This window comes from Macaca thibetana, chromosome 3 (genome assembly GCF_024542745.1).
Source record: "Macaca thibetana thibetana isolate TM-01 chromosome 3, ASM2454274v1, whole genome shotgun sequence".
NCBI lineage: Eukaryota > Metazoa > Chordata > Mammalia > Primates > Cercopithecidae > Macaca > Macaca thibetana.
The window spans coordinates 63,314,761-63,342,144 of NC_065580.1; the positions used below are offsets into that span (position 1 = coordinate 63,314,761).

Consider the following 27,384-nt stretch of genomic DNA (forward strand, 5'->3'; position numbering starts at 1 on the left):
ACCTGGCCAACATGGTGAAACCCCATTTCTACAAAAATACAAAAAATTAGCTGGGCATAATGGCGGGCGCTCACAATCCCAGCTACTCCGGAGGCTGAGGCAGGAGAAGCGCTTGAACCCGGGAAGCAGAGGTTGCAGTGAGCCGAGATAGCCCCATTGCAGTCTAGCCTAGGTGACAGAGCAAGACTCTGTCTTTAAAAAAAAAAAAAAAAAAAAAAAAAAAACTATGAATTTTAACTTTTTGTTTTGTTTATAATTGACATATAATACGTGTACATATTTATAGGGTACAGTGTGATGTTTCCATACATGTATACATTGTATAATGATCAAATCAGGGTAATTACCATATCCATCACTTTAAACATTGATCATTTCTTTGTGGTGACAGGTAAAATCCTCTAGCTATTTTGAAATATATACTACTTTATTATCTGCTATAGTCCCCCTACTGCATGCTATCAATTTGATTCTTTATTAAAGCAAACAGCCATACACAGTATAGCTCTACTCTAGGTACTTTTCAGAGAGTATAATATTTAATTCATGGTTACCCAATATAAACAAAAACTCAACTGAGGAAGTATTGGTGATTACGTATTTTCTGAAGGATATCAAATCTTATATATTCAGGATAAGAGTAATATAAAATCTCCTTCTGGATTAAACCAGTTGATCTGAGAGCAGTTTACAAGGAACACACCATGTTAATTACATCAGACAATTGATTTTATTAAATTGGTTTTGGCAGGGTGTTCCCACCCTATGCTAAGTAAGACTTTTCTCAATTCTCCATTACTCACTGTATTTATGTCACAATATTTTTGATATGATATTGATGGCATTGCCGTGTTTACTCTGTTTACCTTTGTGAAATTTTTCTTTCCGATTTTACTTTCTAGAAATTATTGAGATTCTCTTGAACAACAGATTCTTTTATTTTTAAATGAACTTTGTGATCATACTTCCATCTACATTGACTGACAAAAAGCAGTTAGACAAACATATGTCTTACCCTTATAACTTCTTGGTAAATATTCTTGCCACGTGTCTGTCTTTGTTCTCTCTCAGTCTGCTTGCTCTACGTGTGTGATGTTGTTATTTTTATCTTATCTTTATTTTTACCAAACAATTGCAACTCATCTTGTATATATTAGATAGGTCATTTAGCAATTTTAGACAGTGAAATATTTTTATAGCCCTTTCTTTCTTTCTTTCTTTCTTTTTTCTTTTTTTTTGAGAAAGAGTCTCACTCTGTCACCCTGGCTGGAGTGCAGTGGTGCAATCTCTGTTCACTGCAACCTCCGCCTCCCAGGTTCAAGTAATTCTCCTGCCTCAGCCTCCAGAGTAGCTGGGATTACAGCTGCCTGCCACCAAGCCTGGCTAATTTTTATATTTTTAGTAGAGATAGGGTTTTACCGTGTTGGCCAGACTGGTCTCAAACTCCTGACCTCAGGTGATCTGCCTGACTCAGCCTCTGAAAGTGCTGGGATTATAGGCATGAGCCACTGCCCCAGGCTTTTATAACCTTTTCTATTTTTGTTATTCTTAAAATATTCTTGTACAAAAATATTGGCACAGTATCTGGGCACAGCAATAGTCATAAACATGTCAGGTGACATCATTATTATTGCTGTTGTGATAGTTTAACTGCTAATTAAATCTTAAAATCCTTTATTGAGAATCCAAATGAAGACAAATTACACTCTTCAGCGTGAATCTCACTCCCCTACAACCATCAAAGAAAATATTTCCTCTTCCATATTGCCAAAAAAAACTCTCTTTAGTTATCTTCTTAGAGTTTGTGTAGTTACATTTGTTACAATTTTTTTTAATCTGATTTATTCCCCTCGTCCACCACACTGTGCATTCATAATCCTGGCAGAATGGTAATTGTAAACGCTTAGCTGATGTTTGCTAAATGGCAAATCCAGATAACATGTTGAATTTAAAACCTGAAATCTCATGTAACTTTGACATTCTCAAGACACAGAGTTATCACAATTATATAAGAGTAATGAATAAAAGTTTAATCAAGCAAAAAGTAATAGGGTTTATAACTCTGATTATGATGGAATGCTTCATTGAACTGCTGGAGGATGTAAGCATTTCAAATATTCTAAATTTGTTAAGTTTGATAATGTTATAAAAATTGACTTGAGAGAGGGTGGGAGACAATGATGACTAATCATGTCTACGCCAAAATCAAAAATTCCAAATAGGGAATAAGAAGAAGAGAAAGAGAACTGAGAAGTCACATGAATATCTTCTCATATCTCCAAGGATACCTGTAACACTAAAGGATGTCATGTAATAGATAATTTTGCGGGCTTCCAGAAAGAAAGCAATCTCACTTTAAATCATTTTTAAATAAATTTCACACTTAGAAAGCAACTGTTTTGAATACAAACTTTTGTCATGAAAATTGCCAGTAGAAAAGAAGGGTATCCTTGTTAAATTAGCATAGTGATTCCCCATGGGTTCAACCATCTGAATGGTTAGAACAAAATAATTGAGAGCAACAAAACATTAAAATTCTTTTAAAAGCACCACAGTGTGTTTGGATAACACAACGTTTCAGTATGTTGCAGCTGTTAATGACAAGAAATAATGTTTTTAAGGAAGCAATCTTCAATTAATCATTTCCTCCTTTAGTGGGATAATTTATGGAAATGAAATGAAGCTAATAAACCAGAAAGAATGGGAGGAAAGAAAATAGTTAAATAAATTGCTTCCTTTTGTAACAACAAAAAAGTCATGATATCCATCATTTGACCAGAAATATCATGTTGCTAAAGGCCTTATTGAGCATTTGATTTTCTTCCAATATAGCAGAAACAGAAGGCATCACATTTCAGCTTTCTATTTATTCACTCTCCATTTTAACCCCGTAAATGTCTCGCAAGATTGAAATGTTAATAATGCAACCTATCTGAGGAAATTTGATGTTCTATAGAGAAGACAGAGATGGATGAGGTTGTGAATCATATTCATTCAATTTTGATTTGTTATCAATTTTAGTGTTCTTCCACTTTATTATGAGTTTAATTTGTAAATAATAAATGTAAAACTAAAACAATTTAGGACATGGGTAAATGAATGCCAATTATTTTACATATTTATTTAGGTTATTTAACAAATACAGTTAGTTTCTGTACCACATAAAGCAAAATAAAATTCCAGTTGTTTTCATTATAATTTTAATATTTCTTTCAATAATACTCAGTGTCAAAGGTCAAGAACAGGAGGAAAGGAAATGTTGCCCATAAACTCCTGGTGACACAGAATACTGTACCAATGCCTAACTTAAAGTATAAGCAGCATTACTTAGATTTTTCTCATTGGATTCTATATGATTTTCTGCAGAAATACAATAGATGCTCTATCAATAGAAAAGACCAATTAACTTCAAGTGGATGGAAAACACTTCAAAGATGGGTCAATATCTCTTGAGAAGACATAAAATATTTAAAAATGTGTAAAATGAAAACAAAAAAATTCATTCCTTCTTAACATTCCTGAATATTTTGAACCTGAGTGTTAAGATGGCTAACAGGCCGGGCATGGTTGTTCATGCCTGTAACCCCAGCACTTTGGGAAGCAGAGGAGGGTGGATCACTTGAGGTCAGGAGTTCGAGACCAGCCTGACCAACACAGTGAAACTCCATCTCTACTACTAAAAAAAAAAAAAAAAAAAAAATACAAAATTCGCCAGGCATGGTAGTGCATGCCTGCAATCCCAGCTACTTGAGAGGCTGAGGCAGGAGAATTGCCTGAACCCGGGAGGCAAAGGTTACATTTTGCAGAGATTGTGTTATTGCACTCCAGCTTGGGCAACAAGAGTGAAACTCCGTCAAAAAACAAAAAAGAAAAAAAAATGCTAACAAACTATTTGATAATATCATATATTGTAGTGCAAATAAAACAAAGTCTACAGCATATACTGGAGTACATAACAGTGATTTTGTTTACTTTTCGAGGTAATGTCTAGTACAATGTTTTTCCAGTGTCTAGTATGATATTTTCACCAATTAGATTCTGTGTAAATATTCAATGTGAGTTTGCAGGCATGTATGTGTGCATGTACCAACAAGTGTGGTTAAGAACATGCATCTGTGCTTAACCCATTTACTAGAAATAGGACCAATAAATATGAAGTTAGTGGATGTAACTTGCCAAGTATAAAAAGACAATGAAACCTTAAAGAAAATTTAAACTTGTAATTTTTCAACTGGCTAAAATTTTAGTTTTAAACTACTTTGCTTTATGCCCTACATTAAGATGGCTTTGGTGCTGGGAAGTAATTATTAACCAGGATATAGTATTTAGAATTTTATAGTTTAAGTGTTTCTAATCTTTCCTGAATCCATAGATTCCTGAGGATTTGAACTTAAAATTGGCTAATCTGTGTGTATATGTGTGTGTACATATATATGTGTGTGTCTATATATATGTGTATATATGTGTATGGATGTATGTATATACACACACAGAAATACACATACATATGCATAGATATAAGTATGAATATATATACAAACGGTTAAACAGTCATAGGGTCAACATATTTTAATGTTATTATTCATAAATATTTTTTGGGGGTAGAGTCACCAGTATCTTTCAGAGATCATTAATTTGAAATATGATAATAAAATTTCATAACTTTGAAGCCACTTGAATAGTTACATAGAACACTGTACTTAATATCTTGTGATGTCATGGGTAATAGGCTTCCTTAGTATACGGCAGGCTGAAACTCATTTACTTGACAAGCAATACCAATATGAAGATATCTACTGTAATATTTATTTAGTTTATATTGAACATCTGGTATGTTTTATTTTCATGATTTTACAGCAAATGCATTACAAAAGAAAGCACAAATAATATCTATGCCAGAGCAAAATTACCATAGGAACGTTTACTTTAAAAAATCAGGAAACATGGACTTTAATGTTTCATTTACTTTTCCCCAAGAGATATGACGGGAGATGGAAAACACCCATTTGCTGAAGCAGAAACCTTCCATAAACAATAATGAAAATAGCATCTTGTATTTTAATAATATGTGATCCTTATAACTTTTGAAATAAAAAAATGCAACAAACTTTAAAAAACAATCTCAGTTTGTAACAGTTGAATTGTAGGTGTATGAACAGGTGATCTCTGATGACATACTTAAAGACTTCAGTGGAGAATAATGATACGTAAGCTATTTCAAACCTCTTCTTATTCATGTTATCTGTGCATTTGCCTTGCACACGTATAATATGAATATTCGATTTTTTTTCCTAAGCAGAAGACAAGTATCGTGATGACTGATTATCTCCAGTGAAAATATTCAAACAGGGTTTACAAAACTCATAGAAGGTAATACTGCAAGTATTTGATTCTAAGATGCACACTTCTTTATACTTTAATATCTCTGATATCAGAATGTGTCTTACAATTTTTCTTGATCTGAGTTGAAGTTGCTTTCTTCTAGGAGAAATTCTTTCTTACTTCTGCCAGACATGTGGGATCCTACTGACATGATACCTCTTTAAATTAAAGTCTCTGTCTGAAATTTGGGTCCATTCTGTTTGTGTGAATTCAGAAAGTTAAGTCTTCATAAATACCACCTTGTAGTTCAAGGAGTATTTTTTAATCTCTTTCCAACCAGACATGATTATGATTGAAACAGACAATTTTCCTTGCTATTATCATCTGAATAAGAGTTTATTTCTCCTTTAGACTAGTCTTGAGTCATTTGGTGTCCCAATTTGATGCTGGGATCATCTGGCAGACTGACCATCTTCAGCAGTTTTTTTTTTTTTCTTAAAAGTACATAAAAGAATGGTATATTTTATATTATATCATCTGAGATTTGATGAAATTTGATAATTTATTAAAGGTAGGGATTATTTTTAAGGCTGACATCATGCTCATCTATCAAATCTTGAAGCTCCTCTTGGGGCTAAATGCTCAGATTCATCACTGGAGGAGGCTAAGGCACAGATTATAATAGCACTGCTCCAAAATACTAACTTTACAGTTCTGCAGATCATAAAGATGGCACTGCCAAAGACATTTTATGAAATTCTGGAATGATTCTGATGCCAACCAAGATAATTGAGATGGACAGTTTAGGAGATAATTAAGAAGATTGAATTCTGTGGACATATTACTTTGAGGTGTCAGAAAGGTAATGCATGCATGCAAAAATATTAGAAAGTGAAATTCAGTCATACCATTAGACTAGAAGATAGGACATAAAGTATTTCAAAGATTCAGAAATCTAACATGATGGTATGGTTAAAAAATTAGTACTGATGGTGTAATTTTTTTTTTCCTTTCTGGACATGTAATCATAATATGGCCCATTCTTAGTGAGAAAGAAAATGGGAAGTAGTTTATAGGTAAATTGCCTTGATCAGTCATTTTCTTGAGTACAAGGTCAGGTGAGCTCCAATTTTGTACACAACAATTATTTTAGGGAGGAGAACAGATTGGAAACAACCTGAGATTTCTCTGTAGCATCCTGTTTGAGGTGTGAGTGGGAAGACAAGAGTTTGCCAGCACACGTATATTAAGATTTGATACTAAAATCTACCCTAGGTGACCAGCCACCAGCAACAGAGGAGAGTATCCTGGGATCAGGAGGAGGTGTAGCTGGATTTTTCTGTTTCACCTGGCCTAGTTCACCACTTGGGCCACTTTACATATAAGGGAGCAGAGTGCCAAGTGAGTGTTAAATGTTTCATCTAAAGTGAAATTTCTTCCACCTTACTTCTGAGTTATTTTGTATACAGTCTCTCTATTAAAACCTCTGGATGTGTAAACTATAGAGTGTTACAGAATGTGTTTACCATTACAGCTGGAACTGATCATCCTGAAGTATGTAATTTGGCTCCATGTTGCTTACCAGCTTTCTGTGAAAATATCTCATATTTTTACATGTTTCCACATGAGCACATATATTTTATTCGATGAGATAATTGATATTAGCAAGGCAACATACATGATTTAATAAGGCTGGGTTCCAGATTTTTGCTCATTTTACTTTCAAATACTGACGTCAACTATTCCAAAATAATCACTGATTCCTAACGGTAAGGCTCAGCCTGGCCAAATGGGAATGCCTGCCTTAGTTTCCAAATATTTGAAATTTAGTGTAATCTATGGTGTATATGGTTTATGTGTGGTCAGTTATCAAAACAAGCAGACAAGGGAAAAAGAGGCATTCAAAAAAGGAATGTTTTATGGCTGCAGGGCTTGTTGGGCTAGTTTACCCTTTCCTCCCAGATATCACAAACATCTAGAGTTGTTTACCACAACCCTCCCCCAAAAGACCCTGTAACATTAAACAGTAGCACTTTCTTTTCTCTCTCCAGTATGCATTCTGACATAAGAATCAGGAGAGAAATTTATTTACACTCACTTTACTTCTTTCTTCTTGTAGCTAAGCCATTCTCTATGCCAAATTTTAATAGTCTTTAACCACTCTAATTTTATCAAAACACATCTTTAATATCTGAAACACTCTCCAAACCCCAGTCATTCAACAGTCAAAAATATTTATGTATCCACAGTCTTATTTTTCATAAAAATTCCTTTGGTCCATTTTTCCCTGTATATATTTACACTCATAACTCTAGCATTAATATAATTTTGAAATACAAGCTGAATCTATAAAGGGATCCCTAAACAAATGAATGTGCCATTAAGATTATATATGCATATAATCTCTAACAATTTTCAAAACAGCATAATGTCCTACACATGATGGCATATAATCAATATTCATTAGCTAATTGATAAGTTCATAATGATGCTTCCTAAGAGAGATTTTGTTTTTGAATATAATGGTGTTAATAATAACATTATATTAACCTTACATGTTAATGAATGACATAAGGTATTTTTTACAAAAATCAATAAGTGCAATTAGTTCAAATCTCTACTGAAAAACAAAAGTACCAATACAAGTATCTAGATTATAACTTGGAATTTTTGGATCATTCATTCAACTAATATTTGTTATCTACAATACTCATAATGTTGTATCGATATAAACCTAGAAATATACAATGAGCAAAATAATGTTTCATTTTGACATGGAGATTAATGTCTGATTGATTCAGTTACATTCTCTTGATTCTTTTACTTCCAGTAGTTATCATTAACTCTCCACATAAAGGCAAATATATTATTTAGTGTAATGAATTAATATTTCAAAATACTACATTGCTGGAATGGTGCTGATCATAATTCAATATTTTCCCATGAAATAGATTAATGAAAGACTAGCAAATATTTTATGATCTGATTTAAATATGCCATTTGAAAAAAATTAAGGAAAGCGTTCAATAAATGCGCCATACTAATGCAGGGACAGTCATAACATTTACTCCAGTTTTGTGGTATCTTTCTTATGTATAGTGAAGATAATCACAGATAGGAAAGTCCCTGGTGAGAAAATTTGCAAGCAAAGTGGTTCCGAAACACTGGCTTCATTCGTGGTTACCTGTCTCCTGGTATTAGGATTCCCCAAACAATCCTGTGAGCATTCAAAAATCAAATACCAACCCATCCAGCTTATGCCACAGGGGATCTGAATTTTAGAAAGTAAGTTTTGGAATGTATGCTGGGGTGCTATGTATGGTAATGTTTTCTTAAAATTCATAAACAGGGATATTCCACACATAGAATTAGTAAATCAAAGAAAAGTTAATTGATAAATATTAACTACTTTTAGAATAAATGGCATCAAAAAATTAATAGAATAATTATGTTAAGTGACAATGTTTACATTGTACATTTCAGCCATTTTTAACTATGTTCATTAGCAGTATTGTTATTGATAAGTTTCCCCAGCAGAGGGAAGCATAACCTCATTATTATTTCCATAATAATATGGCATAATGTTTGAATTATGGAAAGTGGGGCATCATTACAATTTTACTCCATTTTAAGTGAAGGTTGGTTGATGTTTCTGCATTTACTAAGCAACTTCGACATTAAATATGCTTTGACATCCTTTAGGAAGCAAAAAATGAATTTGGTATAAAAGGCCCAGTGTAAGGGAGTACCCAACTAGTAATTCAGTGTAAGGATACCCACATTATCTTCTGCTTGACTAGAATGCCCAATAATGATATATTAGATTTATATCATGAGCATAGAAAAGAATCATTTGTAAGGCATATTTTAAGACTATAGTTTTTTTCTTTGGTATATTTTAATGAAAATTTCCATTGCCTACTTATCTCAGGTTGCTACTATATGCAAAATGAAGTACTTGCACATGGCTTCTTGTTGTTAATATAAGAAAGTTGAGCTTTAAACCTTGTAAGCATCTAAAATTTTGAATTTATCATCATAATAAAACAAAATTCATGATAATAAAACGTAATTCAGTGTTTTGTGTTCTTTTTTTTTTTTTTTTTTTTTTTTTTTTTTGAGACGGAGTCTTGCTCTATCGCCCGGGCTGGAGTGCAATGGCCGGATCTCAGCTCACTGCAACCTCTGCCTCCCGGGTTTACGCCATTCTCCTGCCTCAGCCTCCTAAGTGACTGGGACTACAGGCGCCCGCCACCACGCCCGGCTAATTTTTTGTATTTTTTAGTAGAGACAGGGTTTCACCGTGTTAGCCAGGTTGGTCTCGATTTCCTGACCTCGTGATCCGCCCGTCTCGGCCTCCCAAGGTGCTGGGATTACAGGCTTGAGCCACCGCGCCCGGCCAATGTTTTGTGTTCTTTAGCATTTACTTTCTGTAAGATTTTATTTCTCTTCGGCTGCATTTCTTTAAGTATTCCGGGAGAGATGCATACATTGCATGCATGTGCGTGAATATGCATTATTACTTAGGCTTTTAGCCTGGTCTTAGCAGGTTGAAAAATGAAAAATGTGACTTACCGTGGTGTTGTAAGTCGGAACAGTGAGTCAGTGGGTCTCCATTTCTTATATCTTGTCGTCTTGTGCGTCTGAAACAATTGCATTTAAAAGGTCTTATTGTATCCTTATTTTTCCATTTTAGGAATTTGTCATAAGAATGAAAAAAAATTTAAAAAATATAGATATCATAGACTCTAGGAACTTACAGGAAGAGATGAATCTACATCCAACCAAAAGACTTTTTTTTAAAACAGTTCATTATACCTGTAAGAGCAGTCTCCAAGATAATCAAAATGGGAAACAAGATCCAAATGTACTAACAACATATTAAAAGTCTTTAAAATAGTGATAACAGAGAATTCATGGCTTTTTCATGACCAGATGTCAATCAATAACAATCTAATGTCTAGAAACTCAAGGCTTAACTTCTGTGGAAAAAGCACAACATTTGAAATAATAATCAATTTTTTTCAATAAAAGAAATTAAACTTTTTCTGATTATTAATGAAGAAATAAGCTTGAAAATTATAATTCACATGAATATTCTCTTTCTCTGAATGCTTATACATAATTCCTTAAATAGACTTTTGTTGAATTTTATAATATTAAGACTAGAAATTATATTTTTAAGCTAGTTTTAAAATTTCTTTTCTTGGTTGTTATATCGACCTGTTCTTTTTTAAAACCGTTTCTTTTATGATCATACAGCTATGATTGCAAACCAATTTAACTGTGAAGTGAATAAAAGCAACAATAAATGTTGAACTTAAAGGCAAGGCCTCCTCTTGCCAGAGGAATGAAAGAGAGAATAAATGAACTTACATTTAAGAGAAAAGCAAAGTTTGCTTATAAAAAACAATTTCTTCTACATTCTACCCTCAGATCACATGTGAGCTGCAGCACATCGTGAGTTTCCTTTCTCTATGTTTTGCTAATGGTTGCCTGGGAAGGAGGAGGTAGGCTCTAGTCATTGTGGTGCAAAAAAGATGTGAAGTTCCAGGAAGAGGCTAAAAATGGAGACTGGCTATGTGTAACAGACTGGAAAAGATTGGGGGACACTTGCCCAACTGTTTGCTGCTGCTATTTTAATGGGTATTGTTTTGCTGCAAAATTAGTTACCATCCCTAAAAAGAGCTCTCACAAAGTCCATTGAGAATTGCAAATATGGAATTTGTTACTGTATTCATAAATTTAGAAGTCTAAAGTATTTATAGATTTCTATTTGTAGAATTAGTGAAACAATCAAACAGATGTTGCACATTTCAAAATTGAGCCAACAAGAGAACTTGTGAAACACAAACCACAAAGCATTTGGGAAGGCATTTTTCACTGCCATTTAAGCTTTTGAAAAATGCCATCACAAAGAATATACAAATCATGAGGCTTCTAAACATCCTTTTTAAAGACAGAGTGTCACTCATGAAATTGGATTAAGTAAAATCTGTAAGGCATAACAAAAATGTGCTAATGAAAATTCCTTCAATCTTGAATTGTAGGTATACAATAAATACTTTTTAAATATGTAATAACATATAGGTTTTAACTTATTATAGATGTGTTTATGATTTTCTTTTTATCTCTTTCCTTATTAAGAAAAGCTTAAAATTCAAATAGATTATTACTAAATTATATAACATTATAAACTTCTCATGAAGAAGAAATAATACTCATTTTAGTTCAAACACGAATTCCACTTTTTTTTTTTTTTTTCGAAACAGTCTTGCTCTGTCGCCCAGGCTGGAGTGTACAGTGATGCAATCTCAGTTCACTCCAACCTCTGCTTCCAAGTTCAAGCAATTATTCTGCCTCAGCCTCCCAAATAGCTGGGATTACAGGCACCCGCCACCACATATGGCTAATTTTTGTATTTTTAGTAGAGACAGGGTTTCACCATGCTGGCCAGGTTGGTCTCAAACTCCTGACATTGTGACCCGCCTGCCTCGGCCTCCCAAAGTGCTGGGATTACAGGTGTGAGCCACGACGTCAGACTGAATTCCACATTTTTAAGTAAAATAAAAGCCACCTAGAGTAAAACGTTTTTGAGAAGCATTAACTTTTAATCTTAAAAAATTTAATTTCACTGCTGTAAAGACTGCATATCACTACTCCTTAAATTACCTACAGTTTCTTTAATCAACAGACATTATCTCCACACTAAGTTTTATTTTAAATTTGAAATTTCAACAAAATGAATGTTTATATAAAAGTAATACAAACATGTTACCTCAATTCTGAATGTTGAAGGTTTAATAATTGTATTTCTTATATGATATAATACTGCATATAGATTTAATATTATTAACAGGGTACTGTGTTTTAATCCATTGGACTGATTATGTAACAGACTAAATTGTAGATTTTTCTACACTCAGTCAATGTTATCTAAAGTGTGTAATCAGAAGATTTAAGTAGGCATTAGGGCCATTTCTTTGGTTAAATATTTTACGAAATATTCAAGCTGATACAAATGTTGTAGGACATACTTCATTAGCTATGAAAATCTACATTCATGATTTCTTTGAATAAAATAGCTATAATAAACAATAAATAAATCAAATTATATTGCTTCTAAATGCAGAGGTTTCATAAAGCTGGTTTTCATTTTATGTTTTAATAGGTTGATATACATGCTGTTAATCTTTGGGCTCATATTAACGAGATACTGTATGTTAATTTCGTCCACCATTCTCATTTCCTAAACCCTGCTAAGTAATGATAGAGAAAGACATCCTTCAGTGAGTAGTAAAGGATACGCTGTTGAAAGGGCTATTTTGTCAAATGAAGGCAAATGAAGGAAGAGTTATCTTAGCAACTTTTATTCAATCACGTCCAAAAAATACTTTTAAGTATTATCAAGAGCATATTTAAGAGATATATATGTATATATATTGCCGGGCACGGTTGCACACGACGTAATCCCTGTAATCCCTCCCAAAGGCTAAGGCGGGTGGATCACTAGGTCAGGAGATCGAGACCATCCTGGCCAATATGGTGAAACCCTGTTTCTACTAAAAATACAAAAATTAGCTGGGCGTGGTGGTGCATGCCTATAGTCCCAGCTACTTGGGAGGATGAGACAGGAGAATTGCTTGAAACTGGGAGGCAGAAGTTGCAGTGAGCTGAAATCGTGCCACTACACTCCAGCCTGGTAACAGAGCGAGACTCCATCTCAAAAAAAAAAAAAAAAAATAATAATATATATATATGTATGTGTGTGTATACATATATTATGTGTGTGTAATACATATATACATATATGCATACATATATACATATATATTGCATATGCACAGATATTTTACTACATGGTTTTATGTTTCAAGTTCAAACACTGCAAATGCAAGGTGATACTATAATAATATAATACTTAAATTTTCTTGAAACAAATAGACGTATTTGGGGATGTTAATCAAAATTACATATATCACATATTAAAATGTAATATTTTTTAAAGTAGAAATAAATTATTCTGGACTTTTTATAATTAGGCACCTGTGTATTACCTAAGACTATAAAGGAAAATAAATTCCTTTCTCTGATCATTTTCTGTTCATCCAGAGACATAAATTGCCTTATTAAAGTTTAAAAATGAGACAGAATGTTGCTGGATAGAAATAGAAGAACATGTTTGGAAAACAGAGTATGTTGGTCTAAAGGGACAAGGCTCAGTCTAGATTCCGTTCATGACTTTCTCTGTGACTTTTTTCCTGATTGTTTTAACTATTTGAAGAAAAGAGAAAAAAACAAAACAAGCCCCTCCCTCTGCCCTCACATCTTTTTATTCATTAGAAAAAGTTGATGCACTTATTTGAAGAAAGCTATTTCAAGCTTGGAATCAGATAGGATAACTAGCAAACATTTCATTTATTTTGAATATTGTTCCTACCTCTTTGCAGTGGGAAAATAGCGAGAGCATGAAGAACCATCCCAAGCACAGTAAGGGTCTCGGGCGAGGCAACACTCAGCACAGGCTTTCCCGTAAATATCACACCGGTGTAAAGGGAGCTGGGCAACCCCAGCTGTTGAACCAATATATAGTTGTTGCTGTGGAAAGAATTTACTGTTGTGACAAAAATTATCTTGTTTTTTAAATCTCTTTTTCTCTTAAAAAAGAGTTTATTTATATATAACTTCTCAGAGATAAATTAAGGGTTTAAAAAATCGTCCCTTTATTGATAATTTCTTTAAAGGCCTGCTAGACAAGATGGCAGTTTAAAAAGGAGCAAGAGCAAGTTCTAAATATTTGACTGAAACAGATGTCTTTTATTAAGTGTAAAACAAAGGGAAGATGAAGACAGTAATATACCAACCAATGTAATGTTCAAAGCTACAGTTTTGTCTTTGCAAGTTTGCTTTTTTTACCTTTACTGTTTATAATACTCATACACCAAAATGTCTTTATTACCATGTGTTCCATATTGGCCAGAGGCAGGAATCATTGCTGCTGACTTCTCAGTACCCTATTGTATTGCCTGTGATGGACCGTGCCCTTTCCTATGATATGGGAAGGGGCAAAAGTTTGGTGCTTACATTTGAAAAAACTTTGGGCTCAACCCCAAGAACTGTCTTGCCTTGCACTACCTCCAGGAAGATTACTTTTAAAAAGACTACTAAATAACTACCCTTCAGAAACATCTTTCAAAAGAGGAACTAAGTGCACTCTGGTGCAGTCTGCCAAACCAAAAGCTGAGGTGTTTTGGAAGAAGCATAGGATCGGGCATGAAGGTACCTGGATTCTAGATCTCGCTGCCCATTAACGCCCTGTATGATCTTGAGCTAATCATATAATTTTTCTAAGAATTAATTTCCTTATTAAAATGAACATGTTTAACAGGTCTTTAAAGTATGCATTCAGATAAACATTCTACAATACATTTATTCTCAATTAAATTGGTGGTATTGAAAGAACCAGAATATGGAAGATTTAAAAAATTGTTTTTCTACTAATTCAGGATTTCAGTACAAGTTTTAAAATGCCTTTAACAAAGTTGAGCCAATGTAGCATATTAGCTGCAAATTTATGTAAGCACAAAATGAAATAAAATTATTTTGCAATTTCTCCACATTGGTACCATAGCTCTCTTTTCTTGCACTAGAGGATTCAATCATTGTGGTAAGCCTTAAATAAAACTTAAATAAATACTAAAACATGTAATGGTATACATTGAAAAGAGATCAAAAGTGTATTTTAGTTTCTCTAAATAAGTTTAGTTTCTCTAAATAAAAAGTAAGTTTTAGAAAAGTCGGTCTCTGAACAATGATATGCTTTTTTAATACTACACATTTTGTAATAGTTAACAATGAATATAAATAAAATTGCATTTCCAAAGACATTCATTTATAAACTGCATGTATAAGTAACCAGATAAATTGAATGCAGACTGAACTGAAGTACCTATGATAATCTAAGAAAATATTAAGGTTATTGGGAGTGTTTACATAGAAAATACTTCTCTGCTTAAATCTCACCAACTAACTTATACCTTATTACAAGCAAAGTAAATAAGGGGAAATGTAATACAATAAAATCTAAACCATTGTGGAAATATTTATCTTCATTAATATTATTATTCCATTTCACTACATGGAAAAATGAAATTACAGTGTATATTACTAAGTGCTCAGTTTTTTGCTATATTCAACTTTTATTATAGTATTGAATTTTGCTATAACCCAGGACAAATTAGGAAATGATGGTTAAATTATTTGGGCAAAATAGATTAAGTGTTGTTAAGCTTTCCTTCTCCCTTTCCTTCCTTCCTTCCTTCTTTCTTTCTTTCTTTCTTTCTTTCTTTCTTTCTTTCTTTCTTTCTTTCTTTCTTTCTTTCTTTCTTTCTTTCTTTCTTTCTTTCTCTCTCTCTCTCTCTCTCTCTCTCTCTCTCTCTCTCTTTCTTTCTTTCTTTCTTTCTTTCTTTCTTTCTTTCTTTCTTTCTTTCTTTCTTTCTTTCTTTCACAGCCTCCTTTTTTAAGAATGAACTTACACACTAATGAAAGTAAGCACTTTCAATATATGGACATGTCAATCCGTACATTGTGTTTGCAACTGTTTAGGAAAGCTACTCATCAAGTTAGTCCTACAATCAAAGGATCTCTATGTTTGGCCGATAACTTCTAAGAAGCATGAACAAAATATATATTTATAGATTTTTTTAAGAATATGACATTTAAATAGGAAAAGTGTTATTACCTAAATAACAATATCTAATTATGTCACATTCCTTTAGGGAAAAACAGAGAAATAGTATGTGCAAAGAATAGAAAACCAAAATATGGCAACTGAAATTATTATAACAAAAACCTGAAGTGTGATAAAATGCCAAAAGTAACTATAACTCAATGTCATGTTCATTTTACCATAATTTTGCAGTATTATTAATGAAGTGCAAAAATAATTATGCTATCCACATGAAATATAGGGTAAGCCTTTAGGCACCATTGAGCAGAAACCAGTCACTAGTAAGTAACCTGATGTGCTTTTTCTGCCCAATTTAACATCACCACAGGCTCTCTCACTATCCTCCTTAACAAAGTGTGGGGTATAGGAGGAGATGGGTTCATTTATCCAGAAAATTACTTGCAACACTACTTGTGTCTCTTGAAACTACTATCTCACTTTAAAAATGCCCATAAGCCCATAAGCGTGAATGAAATTGAGTCACATCTGAACGAAATCAAATCATTTCCTCCAGTAATGGAAAATAAAGGAAAAAGACACTTTCTTCTCTCACAGTATTTTAAATTGATAGATTGTTTTTCTTTGTCAGTAAAATGTTGGATTAATGTGTAATTTTTAAGTAGCTTTAAAAATGTAAAACAGAAATAAATGGTTTACAAAAATAGATGCAGATTTAATGTAATTAAGATTGGCAATGAGGCTTAGCAGAGAATAAATAAATAATTTTAAAAATCATTACAGGAAAGAATATACCAGTCTAGCTTCCATCCTGGAAATCCCCAGATTTATTTGCCAACCTCTAACAATTTTTAGATTACAAGAACAGGTGAACACATACTTATGCAGTGTTAGATAACAGTATCAGGTCAATCATATCTGTTCTCTGGGTTGCTCTAAATATCTTGGAGATTATCAATCTATTTTGATATGTCTGTGTGGGGAAAGGATGCACACTGAATTTTACTGGCAGAGTAATTTAATGTCTTGTTCAAGGGATAAAGTATGGTCAGAGATAAAACATGTAAATGGTTCAGAAATAAGATTTGCCAAATGATTCTCACTTTACAATTGTGTAAATAAGTTTTTACTCCAGTAAGTGAGGCATACCCTACTTCATTCTGGCTTTTTCTATTTTTTGTTTTTGTTTTTGTTTTTGTTTTCTGCTTTTTTTTTTTTTTTTTTAAAGTTACCATTGATATACTGACAGAAGAAAATCTAGGTAACATTTATGGAGAAAATATAATTTATTAGACATTAAAACTATATTTGTTTACACATATTACACAGTATTTAGAAGCAATTGACTTTTCTGAAGTGTCTTGCCAAAGCATTCATTCTATATGAATAGAAAGACTATTAACATGTTGTCCTTAATCTTTGAATTCATGAAGTTTTAGAACTTATTTGGCAGTGACCTTTTTTGTTTTCCTTTGATATTTAGGCAAAGTTAAATGCACAATTTGTTTTCTCTAGCATACATTACTACGGGAAAAGTAAAATTAACTTTGAAGTCAAGGTCCTCCAAACACATATAGCCAGTGAATAATTTTGCTAGCTTCTAAAAATGCATTTTTGTTTATATTTGCAAAGTAAGAATCAATTATAATTTTTTTATTCCTGAAATATCACAATGCTATTTCAGTGTATACACACACACACATATATATATAATCAGAAAAGATGAAAATTATTATTGACTATTGAGTAAATTATATTAAAATGACCAAAATACGCTGTAAGTAAAAATTTATAACAAATAATGATCTGGAAAATATGTTTATAGAACACAGATGAGATTGATCAAAAACATGAGGACAATGAAAACTATCTTCAGTTTCTAATCTACTAGCTTATTGTAAGAATGATATTTGTTTTCTCCTGTATTTTTGTACAATTGTTAACAAATCTGTGAAATTTGATAAATAAATAGATGTATCTATTTGAAACACAAGAATTAACAAAATATTGGATATCAATGGTAATACATAATGATAGTACCTGCTTGGTGGAAAGCTCCATTGCTGAAATAGTAGTCGGTTCCTAAAGGAGAAAAAGAAATATGTGAGGTGTTTGGTCAATTAGAACAGTCAGCTATTAGTTAATTAACTGAAGGCACTGCTATTAGTTTTCAGAGAGAGAGAACTTCAGTGTCCACAAGAAGCAATGTGATTGGGAAATAAGACACATGAAAGAAACTACATAGATAAGGGTCAAATATGTGGAGCAGGCAATAAGATTGTGTCAATGTCATACAGTCTACATACCTGTAGTTGACCAAGTTGGGGTTATTGTTTGCTAAAATATAAGGGAAAACATGAGCCTGCGCAGTGAGCACAGTGAGAAGGTGTTGGAAAAAACATGTTTTGGACTTGTGTTAGGTGATTGAGGGAGGGTTCAAAGAAGTAGAGCTTTGTTCTACCTTGGATGTTGTCAAAAAGCAGGGGTAATTCTATGGTTAAGTGTCTTCATACATCATTTGGAAGGGAAGAACAAAGTAAGGCTAAAGCTGTGACTGGTGAAGAAGTAGCAATAATTCGTGATAGGCAGGATAGGGTGTATATGGTCATTTTTGTGGTTTGGACAATGTTCTTGTTTTTGTCTGTGGACATGATTACAAAATGGTTTTGCTTTTATCTTGATTCATCATGGTCTCAGAGTGGTCCTTTCTGATGTTGGTATTCTGTGAAAATTGTTCTGTTCAACTGGAGAATGCTGCCTTAGCTGAGAGTGCCAGCCTCATTCCTAACAACACCAGTAACAGCTGATGAGAGTATGTCACTTTCCAGTTGACAAGGACTACAAGAGCTCAGGTGGGATGAGATTACTTCATTATTATGAAAAACACGGTTTCGTGTGCAAGGACTTACACCCAGGTCTTTGCCAGAGAATATAATCTCTTTAATGTCTATCAACAGGTTAACATAGAGGAGTAATAACTAGAAAAGTAACACTCACCAATGCACTTCATTAATTGTTCTATCTGGAGCTTATCATGAATGTGTATAGGCTTGCATAAATAAATTGTGTTCTTTGATATAGGCAGATACCAAACCCTATATAACTGAACACATGAGTTTACATCCTTTAGGTTCACTGTCAACGAACTGTGCTGCAGGCTGTATCTTTCATTCAAGACAAACATGATGAGAAGACAGAGACTGCTTGTGGGTTTCTGAGAGGTCTGATAAGAAAGAGGCTTAGGTGGAACGAAGGATCTTAAAAGACCTCACTGTGTAGGTGACTGAAGCTACTAAATTAAGTGTGAAGAGTTGGACTCTGGAGCCAAACTGCCAGATCTCAAATTGTGATTCAAATCTGGCCAGAAATGCAGTATTAGGCAAAGTGTGTAAACTTTTTGTAATTCAGTTTTCTCATTTGAAAGTTAGATGGTGCCTCTTACAGGGTTGGTGAGAAGACTGAATGAGTTAATACATGTAAAACAAATTACAAATGTGCTTGGCATATAGTGTTTATTCAGATCTCTCCTCCCTCTCTTCCTCTCTCGTCTCTCTCTCTTTCACATACAGCCACACCCACATGCACACACACATTTCCATCTCATTTCCTTGCTTTAGTTTTTCTTTTTAGTGCTTATTACCAGTTATATATATATACACACACACACACACACACACACACACACACATTATCTAACACACATTATTTAATAATATATTATTAATATGCCTTAATAATCAATAAATTTTATATAGATACATATAATTCATTTTTTTGTCTTGTAAGTTTCTTCACACTTCCCAAAGCAGAATCTGAGATAAAATCTTGTTTGCAGGTTTGGGGCAAGAGTAAAGAATTGAGGATTGAGAAGGTGGAAAAAATCAATTAAAAAGTGTATTATGGAAGTCAATACTAAGAAAAAAAATCTAAGGATAGTTGACAATGACTCTCCAAATTGTCCACTGAGGTTTGTACCAAGAAAAGTACTTATTCATTCCATTCCACATTCCATGCTCTCAGGGGGTTAAGTCTCCCACAGCCCCAGCTGTGACTCTAGCTTGTTTTTTGGCCTGCCGGGGTATAAAGAAAAGATTCCTCATAGGAATCAGAAGTGAGGTGAAAGGATGTGAGGAGGCAGCTGAGGCATCTCACGTGTCTTTCCAATTGCCTGTCCCCCTCAATTTGGGACAGAGATTTTGGCTGTTTATTTCACAGCCATATCCCTAGTACCTGGAATTATGCCTGGTATTTACAAGTTCTTAATACATATTTGCATGAATGAATAAATGAATGAACAAATTTTTTACCAATGTTCCTCTTTCTCTCCTCTCTTCAACTTACCCCACTATACTCTCTTTCTTCCACTTAATTTATATTTAAGATAAAGATAGCCGTTCTATTAAGTCTTTCTTTGTTTCTTATAGCTTAGCTGGAATTTCTTCAAAAATAATTTAGAATAGTCTACACTCACTGCTTTTGCTTGTTCATCTCTCATCCAATGCCTTCCCTGCTCAACCCACTGAGTCTAACTTTTATTCTAGAGAGGTGGCCTACTATCTTCAGAAGCAGAAATCACCAATGAACTGGGTATTGCTGATAGGACACTTTTCTGTATCCATAACTATTATTAGACTTTGTTTTATATGTTACTATTGACGACTTATTCTTTCTTGACTGCTTCCTCTAATAAATTCCATTATGCCTTGGGATTCTTTATTAATTATTCCTTAATGACCTTTAACACAGTCTTCTTCTCATCCTCCAGCCACTCCTAACATATTTACTGTTCCTTGACTACTCCTTTCTACTCTCCTTTGGATGCCGTTTTTCTTCCCTAGTAAGCTCTTGTGTTTTTGTTTGTTTGTTTGTTTGTTTGTTTGAGACGGAGTCTCGCTCTGTCGCCCAGGCTGGAGTGCAGTGGTGCAATCTCGGCTCACAGAAAGCTCCGCCCCACTGGTTCACGCCATTCTCCTGCCTGAGCCTTCCAAGTAACTGGGACTTACAGGCACCCACCACCAAGCGCTGCTAAATTTTTTTTGTATTTTTAGTAGAGATGGGGTTTCAGCTTGTGTTAGCCAGGATGGTCTCGATCTCCTGACCTCGTGATCCACCCACCTCAGCCTCCCAACTCTTGTGTTTTTAATTACTCCCTATGTGCTATAGAACTGCAAATCTCTACTTCAAACCTGATGGATGAGCTGAGAACAGAATTTTCTTAACAAATTTAAGACAATCTGCCTGAGACACAAATGAAAGAAATGATTTAGGAGGTACATTAATGTAATGGTATAATTTAGAGATTTTCCATAGTTTCCCATTTTTATAGCTTAAATGATTTATATTAATTATTAAATATAATAATTTTACACAAAAATCATCAATAATAAAGACAACTATGAAGAAAGGAATGTCTATCAACTTTTTCTATGCAGAGATATAATCTTTAGAATTTAGTAGCCTCAACTCAAAAACTAAGGGCACAACGTATCATGGATATTTAGCCTTAAAAAAAAAAGTTGAAGACTGTATTTAGGTTTGTATAATATTAGAATCAATAACCAAAACAGAAAATTTAGAAGAGTAAGGAAAATTTTCCACAGATACTTCTTTCATTCCAACAATTTCACAGGAAAAATAGTCATGCGGTTATTAAGGAGCTTATTTCATGAAGACTTTTATGACGTAAAGTTTACAATCAAATTTCAAAGAAAGTGTTTCTTAGGCAGAGAAGTATTAACAGCTAATGTAATTGAAGTGAAATTAGCTAGCTCTAAGTACTTTCAAAAATGAAGGCGATTAATATTTATACATTTCATGTTCCTTAATAATACAAAAAACAAACATCTATAAGGTAGATAAAAAATATTTCGTTTATGAATGGTAAAACATAAAAGAAACCCTAGTACGTTGTGTCATATTAAGATTTTAACGTTCTTAAGATTCTAGAATCCATTAATTAAAGGAACCTTATTTATTATTTAGACCAGGAAATTAATAACAGTTTGGAATAAGATGAACTATATGCTGTCTGTGGTTGAATTTTAATAGACAATATATTACGATGACATTCATTTAAATAAGCTATGGGGATTTTTTTCTGAGAAATAGCGGGTAGTGAATATGACTTCCATTTAAAACAGATGTAGCTTCATAAGCATGTTTTCATGAAACTGGTTTCAGTTGCATTTAATTGGTGTTCAAGTAAAAATAAAATTAAAACTTAGCATCTTTTCAAGGCTTTCTATGACTCCAATTTACAATTTTTTTCAGATATGTTAATCTAGTCCTTATTAAACTTTCTCACTTGCAAAGCTTTTCAACCTGCTGATCCCAGGAGATTCTGACACAGCCTGTTGGATGCTAAACACAAGGGCACTTTTTTAGAATGAGTTAATAGACTAGGTTAGGAAAGTATCAATTATGTTTTCATTTGAACAAAAATTAAACTCTTTCATTTGTCTGCTCAGCTGTTCATGGAGTATTTCACAAATTGGGTTTAAAATGTGTTATCAGTGTAACTGCCTTGCAATTCCATGCATTCAGTAGAACTATAAATAAAGCCCACTGTCCTAAGAGCATTGCAACTTGATATAAACTTTCAGTTTCAAAACTAAACCCTCTTTGATTGTACTGGAAAGAAAATCCCAAACTGACTAGTTAAATAGAAATCAGCATAAATTAGGCTTTTGTATCTTCTGAGTATTTTTATAAAACAAGGTATATGTATGGAATTTTCAAGCATTTTAAAAGAGATTTTCATTTGTATAACTAGTTAACAATAGCTACAATTTACTAGTAATCTTTTTTTTTTTTTTTTTTTTTTTTTTTTTGAGACGGAGTTTCACTCTGTCGCCCAGGCTGGAGTGCAGTGGTGTGATCTCAGCTCACTGAAACCTCCACCTCCCAGGTTCAAGCGATTCTCCTGCCTCAGCCTCCTGAGTAGCTGGGACTACAGGCATGCGCCACCATGCTCAGCTAATTTTTGTATTTGTAGTAGAGACGGGGTTTCACCATGTTGAAAAATCACTCTGGTGTCAAACTCCTGACTTCGTGATCCTCCCGCCTGGGCTTCCCAAAGTGCCAGGATTACAGGCATGAGTCACCGCACCCAGCCTTTACTAGTAATCTTAATTTTAAAACAAAACACTTTTTAAAAGTATTTATAATCACAGTCTTTATTGTCAGACGAAAAAATTGAGGCTCAATTGACTTTAACGTGTTCAGAATCACATAATAAATACGATTGAAATTCAGGTTTATGATTGCAAATCATTTTTGGAATTAGGCTTGTTTCTTAGTACTTTAATGTCATTTAGGGTATTTTATAGCAAATCAAAGTCATTTTTAGAGTCCTATACCAATGCCAGTTTTATTTCACCTCTTATTACTTATTAAAAATTTTACTCAAAAATGAAAATGTTCATTACTAAGGAATATTTTTCTTTCTATACTCTGATCGAGATTTGATTTCACCCCAAATAAAAGTATATTGGATGTAATTGAAACCACTGGAATATGTGTGATTAGTCAGGGTGTTTTCCTGAAACCAACCTCAAAGTGGGAATGGGTGTAGTATTGGTTTTAATTCATGTATTTATATGAGGTTTGGTTATTCATTCTGTCAAGAACACGTAATGAACATGGTCTCATGAAGATGATAATATGGTAAAATTAACTGGTTGGGTATCATTAAATGTCTTTAATAAAATCCAAGAATATCAGATACTACCACTACCCTAAATCTTTAACTTTTCTATTTACCTTGTCAAATAATCCCTGACCTTTTTTATAGTATTTTATTTTAAATGGATTGCCTTACATGGCTCAAATAGAAACAAAGAAACAGTAAAATTTGTCTGCTTATTTCACTGTATATAGCTATGGCTTTAATGTGTTGTGGGGTTTTTCTTCCTTCCCACTGTAAAATTAAACAAAGTTTGACAGTGAAATATTCCAATTGCTAGACCACAATATATGTATGAACTTTGCCTGATAGAATAGAATGTTGAAAGTAAATATTTCTCTAAACTCTGCCCAAATATGTTTTGTCTACTTGAGTGCCAAAGAAATAATAATGACAATAATGCATAGCAGAGACTATAGAAGAGAACTCAAATGGTTTTCTATCAAAGGAATATTGTTCACGCACAATCTCTTTCCAAAATTGTAAAGTCCGAAACAAGCATTTCCATGCCAGCACAATAGTATTCATTTGCATTTAATTGTTACAGATTGATAATAATGAAACATTTTTTTTTTTTCTTTGAGATGGAGTCTTACTCCATCACCAGTGCTGGAGTGCAGCGGTGCAATCTTGGCTCACTGCAATCTCCATCTCCCAGGTTCAAACTATTATTGTGCCTCAGTCTCCTGAGGAGCTGGAATTACAGGCACCTGTCACTACACCCAGACGATTTGTTGCATTTTTAGTAGAGATGGGGTTTCACCATCCTGGCCAGGTTTGTCTGGAACTCCTGACATCGTGATTCGCCCGCCTCGGCCTCCCAAAGTGCTGGAATTACAGACGTGAGCCACTGCATGATATCTTAAATGCTACACAAATGTCATCTAATAGCTATCAAAGGTATAAGTAGGTTATGTATTTCTCTGGAAACTGCAAAAAGCTAAAAAAAAAAATCTAATAGATATTAAATACTTGTACCATCATGTATGGGTTGATGACAGAGATACATTCTGAGAAACACATCATTACGTGATTTTTGTCATTGTATGAAAAATCATAAAGTACACTTACCTACTACCTAGGCTAGATGATACAGTCTGTTGCTCCTAGGATACAAACTTGTATAGCATGCTACTGTACTGAATATTTTAGGCAATCATAATACAATAGTATTTGTGTATCTAAACATAGAAAAGGTACAATAAATGTATGGTCGAAAAGATTTAAAAATGGTACACCTGTGTAGGGTATTTATCATGAATGGAGCTTGCAGGACTGGCAGTTGCTTTGGTCAAGTCAGTCAGTGAGTGGTGAGTGAATGTGAAGGCCTAGGACATTGCTATACACCACTGTAGACTTTGTAGTCACCATTTTTCTTTCTTCAGTAATACATTAATCTTAGCTTTCTGTAAATTTTTTACAATATAAACTATTGAATTTTTAAAACTTTTTGACTCTTTTGTAAAAACACGTAGCTTAAAACACATATTATACACCTGTCCCAACATGTTTTCTTTCCTTATATTCTTGTTCTATGAACTATTATTGTATTTAAAATTTGTTATTATTATTTTACTTTTTAAACTCCTTTTGTTAAAAATGAAGACATAAACACATACACTAGCCTAGGCCTACACAGGGTAAGGATCATCTATCTATATCTCTGTCTTTCACCTCCATGAAGGACCTCAGGGTCAATAGCACATATATTTGATATCTCTATATTATAGGAGATAACACATTATCTCCTACAATAACAATGCTGCGTTCTGGAATACCTCCTGAACGATCTGCCTGAGGATGTTTTATAATTAATTTTTTTATAAGTAGAAGGAGTACAATGTAAAATAACAACAGAAAGTAAACTATTGAAAATGTTAGGCAACAGGAAATTTTAGGCCCATTATAATCTTATGGGACCACTGTCATATGTGGGATTTATTCTTGTCCATAATGTTGTTATGCAGTGCATGACTATACTCGCAAGATTGTTGATTTCCAACATCTCATAATTTTCATAATTTTGTTAAAAGTCTTTTAGTAGGTCAGTTTAAATTAACACCTTTTTAAATTAAAATTCTTATTAATGTACTAAACAACATAGCCAAGATGTGAAATATAAACTTAAAATCCCTGGAGATATAAATAATAAAAATTCACTAAGATATAATATCACTGCAAAATTATGCACATTCTAATTCATAATATCAGAAAATAATTAAATAATAAAAAATAACCTTATTTTTACAATGTAGTGATATGATACAATTCTACAAAATAAAATGTAATTGCATTAATAGGTAGAAAAGTAAGTCGTAGAAACTGAGATTGATAACACATCATAGTCTTTGAGCTGCATGAAGTCAGAGACCACTTTTATAGTGTTCATCTCTGTATCACCAGAATTTAGCATTGTGCCAGTCCCATCATATCTACTAATATACATTTATTTACAGTGGAAATTAGTTAATGAACCCTGTTTTAAAAATGTATTACAGCTGAAAGGAAATATGCAAAGGAACCATGACAAATGCAAAAGTAAGAGATTCTGGAAATTAGAAATTACTAAGATAACCGTATTTTAGTGTCTCCTGTAACTTCATTTACAACAGTAGTGGCAAAATTTGTCTCCAAATATATGTTGGTAAAGGTTTTCTACTGGAGAATAATATCGTGCAGAATCAGGATGATAACTTGTGACTGTTCCTAGTTTATTTTTCTCATACTTGGGCACCTCACTTTAAGCATCGTCTCCTTGAAGAAGGCCTTAAATTCTTTAATTTCTTGTATTTCACTTTTTCATCAATACTAATTAATTCACTCATTTAATACATGTTGGTTTAAAAGACATTTTAGGTTTTGGAGATGTAACAATAAAGACAAGACAGCAATTTATATATCCACCCCTGAGTGCCCGTATAGTTTTCTAAATCTAAACATACTCTATAGTGGCCAAACAGAGTCCATTTGGATAGTTGTTAGCTGTTGTTGTTTTTAATTTCTAAGATAAAGTACCAATGTGTTTGTTCATTGGGGTAACCTATGGGACATGGTGATTGATAAGGATTAGTCATCATTCTATACCGAACTGATAAATTAGATCACTTTGATACTTTAGCATACAAATTATTATAAAAAAATAAGGCTAATGTGCCTGATTGTAAAAATCATAATAGAATTATGATTATTTTATTATTTTGAAGACTTAAACCAAGAATTAGTAGGAAAGGCTACTGGGAATGTAGCTCATTTTCAGTTTAGCTAAACTAAAATAATAAAATTATATTAGCAATGACATTTTGAGCTAAGTGCCTGTTATTGTCTTTGATGCATGACTTACAGTGTTTCTAAGTCTTCCAGTGTCCTGGTGAAATAGGTATTATGCTCACTGTTTTACTGATGGTGAAGTTCAGAGGAATGGTTTAAGTGTTCCAAATGGATTTGTCATGTAGATATGAGTGTAGAGTCTAAACCCTTTCCAGTAGAACATTGTGTAGCTTGTTATCATAAAATATCGATGTTACAATTCACCAGTTATATGTTTCAATGTTAATTATAATGCCAGTTGAATGACTATGTATTAGAAGTTTTCCATATTATACTTCATTTTTTCTTTAAAATACTACTGAAGAGGGAAGAATAACTTATTGTATATAGGTATGAAAGTATTGGGGTAAGACATCTTGGGAAA

The 27,384-nt window shown here is 33.2% G+C and overlaps 1 protein-coding gene across 1 annotated transcript in view; it reads right to left on the reverse strand.

The window, feature by feature from the left end:
* Nucleotides 1-27,384, reverse strand: part of SEMA3A (semaphorin 3A) — a 535,871-nt gene that overhangs the window by 8,687 nt on the left and 499,800 nt on the right. The window contains exons 16-18 of the mRNA XM_050785247.1: nucleotides 18,050-18,091; nucleotides 13,763-13,920; nucleotides 9,898-9,965 (exon numbers count right to left, since the gene is read on the reverse strand). Coding sequence (XP_050641204.1) covers nucleotides 9,898-9,965; nucleotides 13,763-13,920; nucleotides 18,050-18,091 — 268 coding nt within the window. The remainder of the gene's footprint in view (nucleotides 1-9,897; nucleotides 9,966-13,762; nucleotides 13,921-18,049; nucleotides 18,092-27,384) is intronic.